This window comes from Scatophagus argus, chromosome 17 (assembly GCF_020382885.2).
Source record: "Scatophagus argus isolate fScaArg1 chromosome 17, fScaArg1.pri, whole genome shotgun sequence".
Taxonomy (NCBI): domain Eukaryota; kingdom Metazoa; phylum Chordata; class Actinopteri; family Scatophagidae; genus Scatophagus; species Scatophagus argus.
This window is the reverse complement of record NC_058509.1, coordinates 14,905,817-14,921,607: the sequence shown is the minus strand read 5'-3', so window position 1 is coordinate 14,921,607 and position 15,791 is coordinate 14,905,817. Positions and strand designations below refer to the sequence as shown.

General features: G+C 39.4%; 1 protein-coding gene across 1 annotated transcript in view; it reads left to right on the top strand.

Annotated features, from left to right (window-relative positions):
• Window positions 1-15,791, top strand: part of csmd2 (CUB and Sushi multiple domains 2) — a 254,062-nt gene that overhangs the window by 145,569 nt on the left and 92,702 nt on the right. The window contains exons 11-16 of the mRNA XM_046417596.1: window positions 716-803; window positions 1,866-1,990; window positions 4,801-4,922; window positions 7,219-7,322; window positions 9,391-9,503; window positions 14,403-14,585. Of these exons, the coding sequence (XP_046273552.1) occupies window positions 716-803; window positions 1,866-1,990; window positions 4,801-4,922; window positions 7,219-7,322; window positions 9,391-9,503; window positions 14,403-14,585 (735 nt within the window). The remainder of the gene's footprint in view (window positions 1-715; window positions 804-1,865; window positions 1,991-4,800; window positions 4,923-7,218; window positions 7,323-9,390; window positions 9,504-14,402; window positions 14,586-15,791) is intronic.

Here is a 15,791-nt window from a genome sequence, read left to right as displayed (position 1 = left end):
GCCTCATTTTACTTTTCTTTGCTGTTTTGCCTCAAACTGGGACTCTGGCCAATGAGCAGGGGTCACATCACTTTCTCCCTGCAGACCTTTGACCTCTCCCAGTCAGTCAGATGAGCTCTCATGGTTGGACAAGTTTATTTGACTCCTTATGGCGCTTGAATTTCCACAGTTTTTCACTCGGTGAAAGATTGAATAGTGCACCAGTAAAGCGCACTGGGATAAGATGTACTGAAATGTTAAGCAGGCAAACCGTCCAGGTGTATGCCAAATGTGTTTGTGTGTGCAAAGCTTGTGCTGTGTAAATATCAAGCATTTCTCTTGTGACAACAAGAAAAGGCTATGGCAGCCGATGCCACTTTTTAAATCCTTCTCACCACCCTTTTTATATATTATCTCTCTGCTTTGTAATGACAAAAGTGGCATGAAGTGCCAAGTGACCACTAGAGGGCGGAATCTAAACAACAACTAAACTAATAACAATAAGCATTAATATCTTTTAGACACTCTCTACTATCCACTCAAATTGGCCAAGTAAGTGTCCTACAACCAGCCTGTGAAAACATGGGACTGAATTTTTATAGTTTATTTATTTATTTATTTATTTTACATCGCATTCATAGGTGCAGCTATTTTAGTTGGGGTAGCAAAATGGAGCATTACCCGTGGAACATTTTGATGAAAAATCTGTACTTTTCTCCCTGTTTTGTCCCACTAGTGTCTCAGATGGGCGTAGCACAGGGACACAACATGTGTCCTGACCCAGGGATCCCAGATCGGGGAAAAAGAAAAGGCTCAGACTTCAGGTAAAAGTGTCATTTAATAGATGATAGATTCCTGAACAATAAGCTTTGTAGTAGGGATAGGCATGAGTATTCAATTTGGATTTCGGTATTTTTCCAACAAAGAAAGTAATCACGTTTTTATTTATAAAATATAAATTTAAATTTTACAATGCAACGCTGGCTATGAAATGGCGTCTGCTACCAGCACCCAGCACAGTCCAACACAAAGTCCAAAGTTGAGTCGAACGTTACTGTAAGCCATGTAAAATATCTTGTGCTATTGTGGTTTTAGCTGGCTAATACTGGTTAATGTTAACTTACTTGCTAACACGGAGAAATTAATAGCTGGCTGGCATAGCAAAATGCATAAATGCAAAACATCTGCCAATGTCTACTTTTCTGCATATTCCACTTCTATCTTTAATGTCATGTGTAAAAAGTTTTAATTTGGTCTATTTCCAGTGTCTCTTACATCTAGTATTTTTTTAGTTTAGTTTTTAAATGTTTAAAATGCACTATGTGAGCACTATATGAGACAACCTTGATTAGTGTGTGAATGGCAGGAACACCACAGTATTTTAATTTTTTTTTTTTTTTGCTAAATGAAGTTCTAAAATTATGTCTGTCTGAGCTGACATTGAGAGGAGATTTTTTTGGGACGGAGCTTATATGGTGCTCTACTGCATCTTAAACTGTGCTCTAGCATCAAACACATTACCGAGTGTCATGCTCCATAAAGCCCCGGCAACCAAACCAGATAAAGAAATGTGTACACTAAAACAAATGCCCTACCACTGCACACTAATAAGCTGCCTCTGTGGGATGGTGATATTACCTGTGGGATTATTGAGTTTCACTCCTGTCAGAGCTATTGTCTCTATCAGTGGTCAACTATAACACAGACAAATGGGTAACATCCGACTCCCACAGTTCAGCACTTTTTAGAAATCATAGCCAGGAAGTCTAAGAAACACATTTTCTTGATACTCTCGCCTCATCTGCACTCCCACTGCTAAATTGTGACTTTAACGGGAGAGCTTTGTGACGCTGATGTGTTTTTCCTCATATGCAATTTATATGCAGGCGAGGAGCCACAGTGCATTTCTCCTGCGATGAGGGTTATGAACTGCAGGGCTCAAAGAGCATCAGCTGTCTCAGAGTGACAGACAGCTACGTAGGCTGGAGTGACGATCGGCCCATCTGCAGAGGTAAGGACTGACGTGCGGTTGTTCATCTCTGTGTATGTGTAATGGAGGTAGTCCCGGTGTGACCTCCATTTATACTTTAACTCTTAGGTGCACCGTTGTTGATGTGTTTGCTTCCAAGTGCGCTGTCATTCTGTGTAGCTGCCCAGAACATGTTCTTCTCTATTTTATTGATTCATTATTCACTATTTTATTATGACTGGCCTGACTTTGACCTTTGCCCAGGATTCTTTTGCTTCCTGCTGTTTAGCCATGCCGATATAGTGCTGCCCTTCAGTCATGTCTTCTTCACTTCTGACCATTTTGTGACATTAAGTAGCAGTCAGACGTCCTGAAAGATGTTCCTGATGCTCATGTGCTCCTCAGTTTCAGTTTTCATCATCAGTAATCTGAATGCATTAAAGTCGAGTTGATTCTAGACTTTTTCCTTCGGTAGTATAATTGGTTTAAGTGATGGCTATCTGACTTGTGAAGTGTATTCATTGATGCTATATTATCAGTATTTTTTTCTTGGTGGTAGCTTGGAAAATACTTGAACCCAATTTCCAGAAATTCCGATTAATAGAACATGTCCAGTATACTCGTCCTTACTTTAGTAATTCAGTTTGGTAGTTTGACCTCCAACTACAAATTCTCATGGGGGATGATTTTTTTTTCTCTTTTTTTCAATTCAACATAGTTCTTACTGTCAGTGGGCATCTAAGAACATTCAATACAGACACAAAAATATATCAATGAGGTATCTTTGAAAAATGCAGGCTACTGTAATGAGAATGTACCTCAGGCTGACAAAAAGAAAAAGGAAAAAAAAAGAACTGAATTCTTTTAACTATATCACTTGGAGAAATGTTTGGTTAACAAAAGAATGAAATAGCCATGACTATTTTCTCCCTAAAGGAAATGGGGAAATGGTTATTATTTCTTATAACACTGTATCAAGTGACAATATGAAAACAGTGTGACAACATGAAAGGATTTCTCGACTTAATTTAGTTTTTTTTCCCAACTATACTGTTTTTCTTCACCACTCTGTTAGCATTGTTTTCAGACAGCTGTTTTCAATAAAAAAGTCAGAAAACAACACAGTACACTAACTGCTCAACACCTAATGGCAGTGTAATGAAAATAATAATAATAGTAATAATTTATTGCAGGTTTAAATTGGCAGGTGACAGTGTTAAAAAATAACCCAAAAATGCAACCCTGCCATTTTTGAGCGCAGTCGACAGCATCACATTCAGTTGGTTTTCTTGTTTACGTAAAAAGACTTTCAAAATTGACATAACATCCCCAGTAATGTCAGTGGCACTGCCCTTTAAGAATATCTCATTCCATCATACTCACTTAACCTTTGGTGCTGAGCCTTTGTTCTTCCGTGAAAATTAAACATCCACGAATAATTGAAGATCTGTATCCCGATTTAGTATTAGTCATCATTAAATTGAACAGCACTATCATTAGCACAGGGAAAAACTTCATCTTGGCTGCAAACTCATTCCTCTGAAACAAAATCCATGGTTTCCTTTTCCTTCACACCCTTTCTACTGACACCGAGTGACCACAGTTTTTCAATTTTTCAATGGGTGTATCAAGCATGGTGAAAATGAAAAACAATATATGATATGATAGCTTCGGTGGAGTTCCTCACTGCTGTATTATTTTTCATTAAGGTCACCCTCACTGTCAGCGCAACTCACTTTAATTATTTTATTCTCCCTTTAACTTCACCAAAGTTCTTTTACATTTTAATAGAGGTGGGAGGGGGGATCATGGAGCCACTGACTGGGGCTTGAACACCCAGAGGACCTCTCTTAGACATAACTCATTAAAATTTGGGTTGCCCGTCCAGGTCCTTTCAAATATTTTCAGGTTATACCCTACATATGTACACACGTACTAACTCACTTCTCTTAAAGTACTCATTAGGAATTCTACTTTAATTTGAAGGGCTGTTTAACAGTTCTGCCATGCGGATACCCCCGGGCCTTAGCATAAAAGTCACATTGTCCTTTAAAGCTTGGTTTGATAACTGCTCACCTATTATTTTCAATGAGAGCTTGTTTTGTTGTGTTTTTTTTTAGAACCATGATAACTTTTCCAATGTGCAAAACTATACTGGAGCAGCATATGATCCAATAGCAGAGGATCATACAGACAGTCTGATGTCATCTGCTTTGTTTTATTGTTAAAATAAATTAACCTGAGATTATTTGAAGAAAACAATCTCCAACATATTTTAGACTCATGGAAAAATTGTGTGATTTATGGGTTTAATTCAATCTTTCATCAGTCTGTTATTCATGGCGCAGCATCGGCAAGTCAAGTGTTTGGATGTTTCACAGCAGCTGATTTGGTTTAGGTTTTAGGTTTGGTTTAGCTCTTTGGTTTATTATTTGATGATGGTTCAAAAAATAAAAATAAAAATGACCAGTTGTCATTCCCAAGCACTGACCAAACAGCTGCAACTTTCCAAAGTGATGCTTGTTTACAGGTTGTATTTGTCACCTCTCATTAAGTTTGAGATGAGAGTTTTAAACCACTAAATGGAGTGAACATTAGAGGGGAAAAAAATCTATTACATATCATGCACAGTGCAATAAATATAATTTCTAGTATGAGTAATAAGAAAACGTTAACATTTGGAAGCTAATTTGGTTGAAGGAGGAATCAGCACAGCTAGCAGCCAAACAACAATCTGACTTGTAAATGTAAGGTTTGACGGACTCCTCATCTTTTGTGGTGTATAAGTGAGAAGGAGTGTTTAAAGTGTTGTTTACCAAACATTTTTCCTCTTCCTGTGTCTTCCCTTGCAGCACCAATGTGCGGAGGTCAGTTGAGAGGACCGAGCGGCGTCATCACATCTCCGAACTACCCGGTCCAGTACGACAACAATGCTAACTGCACTTGGGTCATCACAGCCACAGACACATCTAAGGTAAATGAAAGGAAAGTAATTCAGCTCTTCTGCTGTAACGGCCTGTTTCCAACGGTGTGTTGGAAGTGTTGTGTTTAGCTGGCAGCAAACTGAAAAGCAGCTAATTGATGTGTTTGCACCTGTGAGGGACGATCTCCACAGGAAGCTCTTCTTTGATACAAATGACTCATTTTATACTTTTGATAATTGCTACAGGACATTTTGGGGGCTGTTGAACACACCATGTGAGAGATAGGAGAAATGTGAGAGATAAGGAAAATGAAAGAGGGGCGAAGGGACACTGGAACTGAGCCAACAGAAGACAAAGAGAGTTGTTAGAAACACCTGTGGTGAGGGAGAGAAGAAAAGAGTAGGAACGGACAGAAGAGTAATGGAGAGGTTTTCAGAGCATGCTCAGAGGATATCATGAAAGTGTCATAGTCACTCTGTTCAGACCATTGACTTTGGAGTTGCATTCAAGGCCACCCAGCTGCTTTCCTGCCAAATCTCCTTCTCTGAACTCAAACAAAACGGTTTTACAAATCTGTCCTCTTATTGCACTGCGCAGAGTGAAGGAGAGGCTATATTAGGTGAGAGGCGAGGCAGAGGGGGTAGTTAGATACAGTGCACACCCACCCAACCCCACCCTTGACTTGTTTGTGTACAAACACACACACACACACACAGAAACCCTTGGCTATAGCCGGCGGCCAGCCTGCTGAAACAGACAACAGTACTTTGGGCTGTCTCTGCCTCCGTGTCTGGTCCAGATGAAGATGGAGCGAGACTGTTCTTTCTGTTTAGAGATGTAATGGGCTTCTATTCCTGCCTGTGCGCATAGGCCCAGCCAGAGGAGACATTAGGTCAGACAGGAGACTGAGGCGGAACTGCAAACGGAGGATGGTAGGACATGACACGGCTCTTTGAGACCTAAATGCAACCTCGTGACATGATGACTAATGTGGGCCTCTTGTCAAGTGTTGCTCCTTCATAATGTCCCGAGGGTTCTGAATGCAGCTGTTTTTAGTTGACAATCTTTTAAGTGTTTATCCGTCATCGTCAGGGACACTGGGGTTTCTGTTTTAAAACGAACAAAATGTCAGACATGCCGTCAGAAATATAAAGTATATATATATATATATATATATATATATATATATATATGTGTGTGTGTGTGTGTGCTTGCTTTTTTTTTTCTTTTTTTGTCAGTTTCTCCCCCCTCTGTGCCTCACCTGTTGGCTGGCAGATGGGAGATGAGTTTGTGGTATGAAACTCTATTTATCGAGTGATCTGACCTATTTTGCCACACGCCATCCATCTCTTCTCTCCACCTTGGCAATTTTCATTAGGCACTGAGTTTAACATAGGACAGAATGCAATTTGCATTTATATAAGGTTTTTCATTAGGCCTGGCCCTCTCGCTCCTCTGAAAACATTAGGAATTTAGCGGAAATCAGTTGCAGCCAATTTAAAATGGGAGACAAAGACAGTCCTTGCTGTTCTTAATATATATATATATATAAGTTTCTCACATTATTTTGCCTTTTGCCTTCATTTATCAACATTTTGGACTATCATAATCAAAACTTTTTTTGTTTGTCTGCCTTTGTTAAAGATGCCCTTAGCTTCCCTCAGTCAGGCTTCACTTATTGTTTATCTTACCTTCTCCCACTTTGTCTCCCACACTCCCAACTGCAGCATAGCAATGAGAAGAAATGAATAGGTCTGTTTTCTTCCTCAGTGTTAAAATCCAATAGATAAATCTTATATACATATATTCACCTTGTGGACAACCTCAAGGCCCCTGCCACATCTCCTGATGCGCTGGAAGTGATTCTAAGTCTAGCTAAGTAGGCCACAAAGACATCTGCAACCTGCTGATTTGATGAGCAAAGAGTAGGGTTCGTGCAGACTGTCTGGCAGGCAATCAGATATTTGATTAGCAAGAGAGAGTTGATAATCACCAGAGTGGAAGACAGATGTAACAAAATATCCGCACAGTCACAAGTACATCGGCAAAACTCTGGCCGAGACAAGCTGCTAATTTACACAAACAGCCTATAAAAGCTGGATGGTTTAAGACTTGTGATGATATGTGGTTAAAGGATATGTGTTTCACATACACAGCTGTTACATGTGCAAAATGGAATTGTGCCAGACATATATTCAAAAGAGATTGATTGATGATGGATGGATGGATGGACCAAAGGATGCAAAGCCACAGATGGGAAGGGGTCTCTCCTCTGCACCTGGTGTCAGGAGCATTCAAGCATCTGTCGTTAACGGTTGTCTTGGCGATGTCCCCGCTGTTGTCAAGGTGATCAAGCTGACATTTGAGGATTTTGACCTGGAGCGAGGCTACGACACCCTGACGGTGGGAGACGGCGAGGTGGTGGGAGACCAGAAGACCATCTTCCACGTGTGAGTGACTCCTTCGACCTCTACCTTTTTTGGCTTTCATCTTCCTTCCACTATCTAACTTCTTCTGGCTTTAACTCCCCGCTGTCGTCTCCAGCAGTCATTTTACATTTTTTTTCCACTCATGTTCCATGTAATCATATTCTGTGTTTTGCTTTCTCTTTCCTCTTTGCCTTTCTTCTTTGTGGCACACATGCCTTTTCTCCTCCTCCACTTCCCTGCAGCCAGCAGCAGCACCCCTCTCTCTTCCCCTTACCCTCCAGCCTTTTTTCTCCCTCTTGTTCTGTTTCTCTTTCATTTCATCACCACCTGATGCAGCAGTGCATGAAAAATAGATGCTGCACCACATTGTCAATCATCACTCTTTTCAGAGTTAAAAACAAGATCACAGCCATGTGGTGCAAGCATTGTGAACTGCATATTGATGCCTTCTAATGGAGTTTGCGCTAGCAGATGCTCCATAACAATTCACAGGGTGTTGTTATTAATTGCGTTGAAATTTACCACCTTAATAAAGTTTTTATAGATTAATTTTTATGTGAGGCTGCCTCGCCTGGGTGGCAACTGTGAGGAGGTGAGAGATAAATGAGGGAGAGGTTTGTGGAGGACAGATTTGTTGATGGGGGAAGGTTTTCCTCACTTTAATATGTTTTTTTTTTTGTAGTTACTTACATACTTCCACAAACACTAAAAAAAAAAATCTGTTCAATTAAGGGCTTCCTTTGCCCTTATGGAGGTCTTTATGACATTAAAGTCAGCAGCTCTGTCACTGAGATAGTATTTGCTCTTGCACTCAAACAAACTTAAACAATTTAGCACCAGAGAATATACTGCAGCTATCAGCACAGTTTAGCTAAGGACTATATTTTTGTGATTCAGTGGTGCAGGCAAGCGCGTGCAGGGAGTAGGGATTTTTTTTTTTTTCCATAACTTTAAGGTCAAAAGCATGTAACCCTACTGCAGCACCATCATAAATATGGTGGTTAATAGGGAGTGAGTCACAACCAATCAAATCCCCTCTTTTCCTTCCCTTGACAGCCACTGGGCACTGACAGCTTGATAATGAAAGAGAACAGTTTGGTGTGAATCTGCCACAAACGTTTTTATCCACGGGGAAAAATGATGTCCTTGTGTGGGAAGAATGTAATTGCCGTGAGCTGATAGACTACCTTAAACAGGCCACCGAGAAGGAAAATGTTTAAGACAGCGATTAGCTTGTACAAAGATTACAACACACTGACCAGATTTGTTATGTGGGATGTTCATACCTCAGAGCTTTGTTTATCGATGTTGAAGCAGAGAAAGCTGAAAGAAAAATAATGGGTGTTATTCAGCTTAATGGAACTTTGTTGGTCAATCAGACAACATGTCATCTGAACAATTAGCTTTGTGTTTGAGTAAAGCAGTCAGAAGAAAAAAAGGGAATGCAGAGGTAAATCTGGTGCGTGCTAGTGCATCTTAGGACACGTGTTTGGACAGGTTCACCAAATGACAAAACGACTGCAGTAAAAGACAAAAACATGGACCTAACCTATCCAGACACTGCGTCCTGACTACTCAACCCATTTTCTATGTCACTAAAATTAAAACCCTTAATCACTTACTCTGCAGCTACACACTTCCTAATTAGAGTTGGGTGGAATTACTATTCAAATAGGATTAAATTACTTCTGTGGCATTGACTGATCTCGCCTTCATTTTCCACTTTCTTGTACCCGACTGTTTTGAATAAAAGGGTTAGGATAGGGAAAAAAAGACTTCACAGACTGGAACTGCCTGCAACAGTTTTAGAACACTCCTCTTTGATGAGAAAAGTCAGATAGTTTAATATATAACTTCAGGTGTTGTTTTTGCCGCTTGCATTTACGTTTTTTTAATGATGCAGTGAAAACAGGGCCTCTGGCTATGAAAGTGACACCTTATTCACTGTAGTAAGAGTAAGCACTGTTTATGATAACTGATGCTAGTTTCACCATTGATATGCCTTGCAGTCATACTATATTTAGAACAAACCTAAAATATGAGACATTTCTGTTTTAGAAACCTGTCCTCTTGTCTTTCCTTTTTGTAGCCTCTCTGGCACCACCACTCCAGACCTCGTGGTTAGCACAAGTCACCAGATGTGGCTCAATTTCAAAACAGATGACACCAGTGGCTCCCTGGGCTTCAAAGTGTCATATGAAGGTAAGGATGCTTCAAACACTCTGGCTGTCAGTGAATGGGATGAGTGCTGGCTTGCTAGCTGCATTTTAAAAAAAGTAACTCTTTCTTTTACCCTCACATGGAATTAAATGTCTTTTTTTAGTCGTCTGCCCTCACGCGCTGTGACTCACTGCTCAAAGTTGACATCATAAGCTCTGACAGAACACATTTTGCTTCAGTAACAGAATTGTCCACCTGTGCTTTCATAAATCCAAGTTTTAGTTTGAAAAAATGTGTGTGTGTGTGTTGGGGGAGAGGGCGGGGTGTGAAGGAAGCTGCATCTAAGACTGTAATGAAGCTAGATTACAAAGCCCTTTAATCAAACATATACTGCACCAAGAACTCCGTCAAGACTATCAGTGAATTAAGCCCCAAATTGTTGGTTCCATTGTAACTCTGCACAAGTTGTGCTTTCAGATTAATTATTTGTGTCATGTTTGATGCCTTGAGTGCTAACGAGACAGGACAATAAAGGCAATTATTTTAAGTGTCAATGAGCCATCAATGTAGCTGATAGCTGTTAATTTGTACCATCACTTAATCCTGTGCATCTCTTGGTGTGTGCTCCTACTGCTATGTGTCTGTGTGCCGGTGTGCATGTGTTTGAGCCTGAAAAAAAAAAGGGAAGGGAATTAATATGTGTATGTGGTTGCTTGCATGTGTGAAGACGAGAGATAAAAAGGAGTGACAGTGTGAGCTTGAGAATCTGTATGTGCGTGTTCTTTTTGTCTGTGTGTGTGTGTGTGTGTGCATGCGAGTGTGGGGACTTTGCCAGAGTTCCTCTTGTAGACGAGTCTGCCGTTTGCCTCTCAGAAGCACAGCGAGTCTTCTCCCTTGCCCACAGATGCTTATTTTTCATCAGTAAAAATAACAGAGAAAGTGGAGCAGCATGCTGAACCAAAGTGTAATTAAAACAATGAGTTCTACTTAATGAAGGGGAAGAAATGCTTTGAACCACTTCACCTCCCAGATTGGAGCACCCAAAATCTAATTTGCATTCTCAATTACTTGTATTTTAAGCCTGATCATCAAGTGTAATTGCAAACACAGTCATACCAGTACACACTTACTGATGCATTTGAGTGTGGGTTGCTCACACTCTGCAGTGGCCTCAATCTTTCAACTGAAAAGCGCTTTAAAGGGGCACAGGGCTTAAAGCATTACTGTTTAGTGCCGCTTTCCAATAAATTAGATACATAACTACTTTTTAATCTGTATTTATTTGCTTTTCTTTTTAATGTCTTTCAAATGTAATTTATTTTATAATCCTTAAGTGTTTTTCTGCTCATTTTTGTTTTTTGCCTTTTAAACGCAATTTAAAAATGTTGTCAGTGTCTTACTTTCAATGCATTGTAATGCCCCTGTGAAGCACTTTGAATTACCCTGAATCTTAATGGTTTTGTATGAATAAACTTGCATTGAAATCACAAACAAAATATGTGTTAAAGCATATATATAGGTCTAAAGCTAATCGCTGTAGTACTTGATAATGACATTGAGTATGCATTATTTGAAATGTCAGGAATTATTTCCACCTCTATGCAAATATATACACCAACAGAACACAAGGGTTATGTCCTTTGTGATTTTCTCTTTGGTGTGAGCTGAATTTTTGGAGCCCATCCAGACTGCAGAGGTTGTCAATTGTCAATTCTTGAACCAGGCTGACCTACAGTTACGATATTTCCACATAAAATTAACTTCAGTTGTTGTTGCTACTTCACATTTAAAGCTTGAATTTGGTTATTGGAAATGAGAGGCCTGTAAAGCCCATTCACACATTGTTTGTGATTTGCACTCATACCAATAAGCTTGACTATTAAAGTCCTTTTGTGGTTTTAGGCCTTAGGAGATTTTAGTGTAGTAGTTGACAGTAATGCGAGTCTGAGTCCCATTACAATGCTTGGATTAGTCTCGAATGTCAAACAGACAGAGACGGCAAATGTGCCATTACATCTCGTCCCTTATTCATGAGAATCAAATGCTGTTTCATTCACTCCTGTCTGAGCTCTTATATGCAACACACGCAGATAAGAGCACATATATTCACAAACTCATGTATAACAGACACAATACACATGTGGACACTAAGGTACACACTCTTCAAAGGGCCTTTATTTGTATCCATTTTCCCAAAAGGTCTAATTGTAGGGATGCAGAGGCAGAAAGGACTTGGTTGAGCAAAACATTGCAGGGAGTTTGGCTTCTTCAGTGAGTCTTTTACAGTGACAGACGAGTGTATATTTGTGCGTGTGCTTTTAAGCATTTGCATATTTATGAATGTATTTTTGTGTCCATCTTACAGCTAGCATGTTCTTCCAAGTACTCTTTCTGCACATTCCCTTTGTATATTTTCCTATTAACGCTCTCTCAGGCTCACCTCCGAATTCCCTTTCAGCATTGCCCCCTTTAAAGGTGACTCCACATAAGATCAATGAGTTGTCTTGTGAATGGGGCTGCCTCCGGACAGCCATACATCCAAACAGCAGTGAGCTCTAAATATGCATCCTAAATGATGATCATCATTAGGGCTTGTGTATGGGTGTATGGATTTATACCTAGCATCACCCCTGGTGCAGTTTAAAATCGTATTAGGCCCTGCCATCATTTCCTGGATGGATGAGCTTATTCACTCTCCACGTTCCCCCGTCCGGATGCCTCGATAGGATGCCTCAGCATTCCCATCCGCAATCTGCAATCTCAGAAAAGTAGAAATAGTCGTGAGCGAAAGAAAGAGGATTGCATAAATCTTGCCGATAATGAAACTGGCCTGTGTGGTTTTGAGGAAGAAGAGTGGTCATGGAGGGATGCATTGCAGGAGGGGAGCGAAAGAGAGGGAGACGGATGTGAGTGAGGTTTGCAAAATCTGTGAGTAGCATTATGGGAGAATAAGAGTGAGACAGAGAAGACTACTTAGTTACAAAGAAAATTATGCTAGAGATAAATGCATGACGACAAAAGAGATAAGATAAGAAGCCTTTATTGTCATTGTATTCAGAATCCAATGAAAATGTGTGTGCCCCTCCCAGCGGAATTTAAAAGAATAATTAAAAAATATATTCACATTCAACCCCAAAAAACAAACAAACAAACAAAAAACACACACACAATTAATCAAATACCAAACATGATATAGGAAAATCAAGTTTCAATCAAGATTTTTAAAAAACGTCTATCCTCTGTCAAAATGAAGTCTTCGCTGAGTCATTCTTTGCTAACATCTGTGCCGTTATATCCGTTCAGTCTTCAGGGAAAATGCCTTTGAAGCGCAGTTTCAACAAAGCCGGGAAGGAAGACACTCTACAGCTGGGGACGCATTACCCAGCTGAGGTTACTGTTGAGGACATGTGCCCTTAACAGCAGGCACTCTTTTTATTTTAGAGTCGGCAGAGTGCTGTGCAGTTGCAGAAGATACCTGGTTTTTTTGTCCCATGCAATTTTCACCTCTGGTTGAAAGACAAGCTCTAACTGCTACAACTCCAAACATGCAGAAAATCTGACCATTTTTTTCTCTATTGCACAAATATTTCTTCCTCATCGTGCCCGAGGTCAGGAGTGCCTGACGAAATTCTGAACCATAAAACAGATTTCGCTGATGCACCACTGCCTTGGCATACATCAGCTGAGGCAGCACAATATCCTATTTAATCAATAGAACCGGCTAGAGATTGTGTCAGGAGAAAAACAAATATATAAAATAGCTTCAAGAGTTAGTAGACAAGTAATGAAAATTGGTAAAAGACTGAGCTGTGGGAACAAATAGCAAAAAATGGATAAAGATCAAGATATTAACTTTACTAACAAGCCAATAAGATGCAAATATTTATGTTTTTTTTAAACCTGTTTAGTTCATGTCTTTCAGAAAAGCAAGGCTAAACAAATCCTGGACCCACCACTGCACTGAATGTACAGAGGAAATTCTGCTTAGATAGAAATGCCAGTGTTCCTGTGGTGGATATACTATAAAGTGGTGGAAATAATGTAGAATGTATCCTACTCTATGTAATGTGCACTTTGTTGTTTTCCACAAGTTTTCAATTTATTTTCTTACGCTATCCTGAGGGTAAGAATGTGATGAAGTTTCTAGACAATATGACTGCATATGAATGTGCTGTTCATGAAAACTTTAACAGTCAGCAAAAGAAAAAAAAGAGTACAGTTAAAATGCAAATGAAAAAAAAAAAATGTGTTTGTGGGTGTGCTGTCATGGGACTTTTGTCCTGATGTGATGTAGGGTCAGACACCAAGCACAATGACCTAAACCCCCATTATCTGAAATTGGAAATTCAGAGAAGCAGCACGATGTGGTTTGTTTAGATTTAGCATGAGATCCCGCATCTTCACTTATCACTTATTATTGATGCAATTGTGTTTTGTCAATGTGTGCTGGAGGCAACAAACAGTAATAAAGTTGAGTTGAGACATCTATAGATAATATAGATAACAGCTATCTAACGTTTTTAGGAAAACTGAAGAAAACATGCTTCTCATCTGCTGTAGGGTTACCATCATTGTCCATGAATCAGAATCAGGTTTTATTTATTTACACATTTACAGGTATTATTTGAGTATGTTGATACACACAAGGAATTAGTTTTGGCTGGTGATGTATCTCTAGTAATAGAATGATATATAGACAAGACAATATAAACTCAATTTACACTGTACATTTTACAGTAAGGTAATGTTGAGCAATACTATTTTTCTATGTAAAATAATATTCAGGTTAACAAGAGGCCATTCAGAGAAGTGGCTTGCGTTAATTAAAGTGTGATCTTTACACATCTTTACAATTCTGTTGCTTGGCAATAAAGATTTTTTTAGGAGCGTTAGCTTCCATACTGATGATTATTGCGCATGTGTTTAATATTGCCGACACAGAAATTGACCAAGGCAGCTGTGGAGACCCTGGAATCCCAGCTTATGGCAAACGGGAAGGGACGGGTTTTCGTCATGGAGACAGACTCTACTTTGAGTGTCTGCCTGCTTTTGAGCTGGTGGGGAAGAAGAACATTACCTGTCAGAAGAACAACCAGTGGTCAGCAAAGAAACCCAGCTGTGTTTGTAAGTTCTATGATGCATTATGTTATTCATATTCATGTGCATGCATGGGAGCATAAATATGGATGTCTGTGCAGATGAGTGCAGGGATGGATGCATAATAAACGATCAGATTATCCCAACAGTTTGCATAGCAGAGGCTGTGGATTTAGAAACAATAGGAGCTCTTATTAGTTAATTAACACCATGAAAGACAAACACGCAGAGTGAGAGTGTAAGAGGGTGAGGGGGAAAGAAAAAGAGAGCTGACCATGCAGATAATGGCCAGTGCTGTATTATTTATAGATAATAGGATACAAAAAGCTGCAGTATGTAGATGAACATCACTGAGCTAAATGACAAAGGGGTTGCTGGCACAAAAATCAGTCTGGCCTCAAAACTGGCAAACATTGTTCATTTAGCTAACATTTTACAAACTATTTTAGTCATGTGGGCACAGACGTGTGCTTGTCTTTGTCATTGAAATTGATAATGTTAATAAGGTGATGTGCTTTTCAAAATGCAAAGATCTTCATTGCCATTTTGTTTGCTTGCATGTGCTTTAGACAAATCCCTTCCTTATTCAAGTGCACAGCCTTTGTGCCTTTTCCAAAATCGCACTCATTTAAACTGATCCTAAGCCTTACCAGTTATTGTTTGCGACTAAGAATTAGATTGTCACACATTGCATACAAACACTGTATATAAGTGTTTATAGTTCCTAATGAGACTATTAACACATGGATGTAAAAATGTGAGATAAAGTTATTATGATGTGAGTAAAAAAGGTAGAAGAAAAAGAGAGAACCTCAATTGCAGATGATGTTAATAATTAACATCTGTCCTGCACTGCTGGGTAAACATCTGACTATGTTTAACTTTAGTATCAAAAAGGCAAAAACAATCTTGGCTGCAGATTGGGGTAGTTTTATTCCCACAACTGGATATTTAACATTTGATATTTTTCTAATGTGCATTTGTGAACAAATGACTAATGCTCAACTTATCTTACAGATCTCTTCAATCTTTCCCTGTTTCTTCATTAACTTTAAATTGAAATATCCTTTGCAGCTGTTGGTGTTGAGCTTGTAATTAAGTTTAAGATTGCTGAAATGAAATCGTCTTGTCTTGTCTGCATTTTGAGTGCAGCCTTTGCCATAAAAGCCAACCTAAATAAATTCTGTAAGCTCAGTTTCTAATGAAAAATGTCCTCAATCAATCAACTAGTCT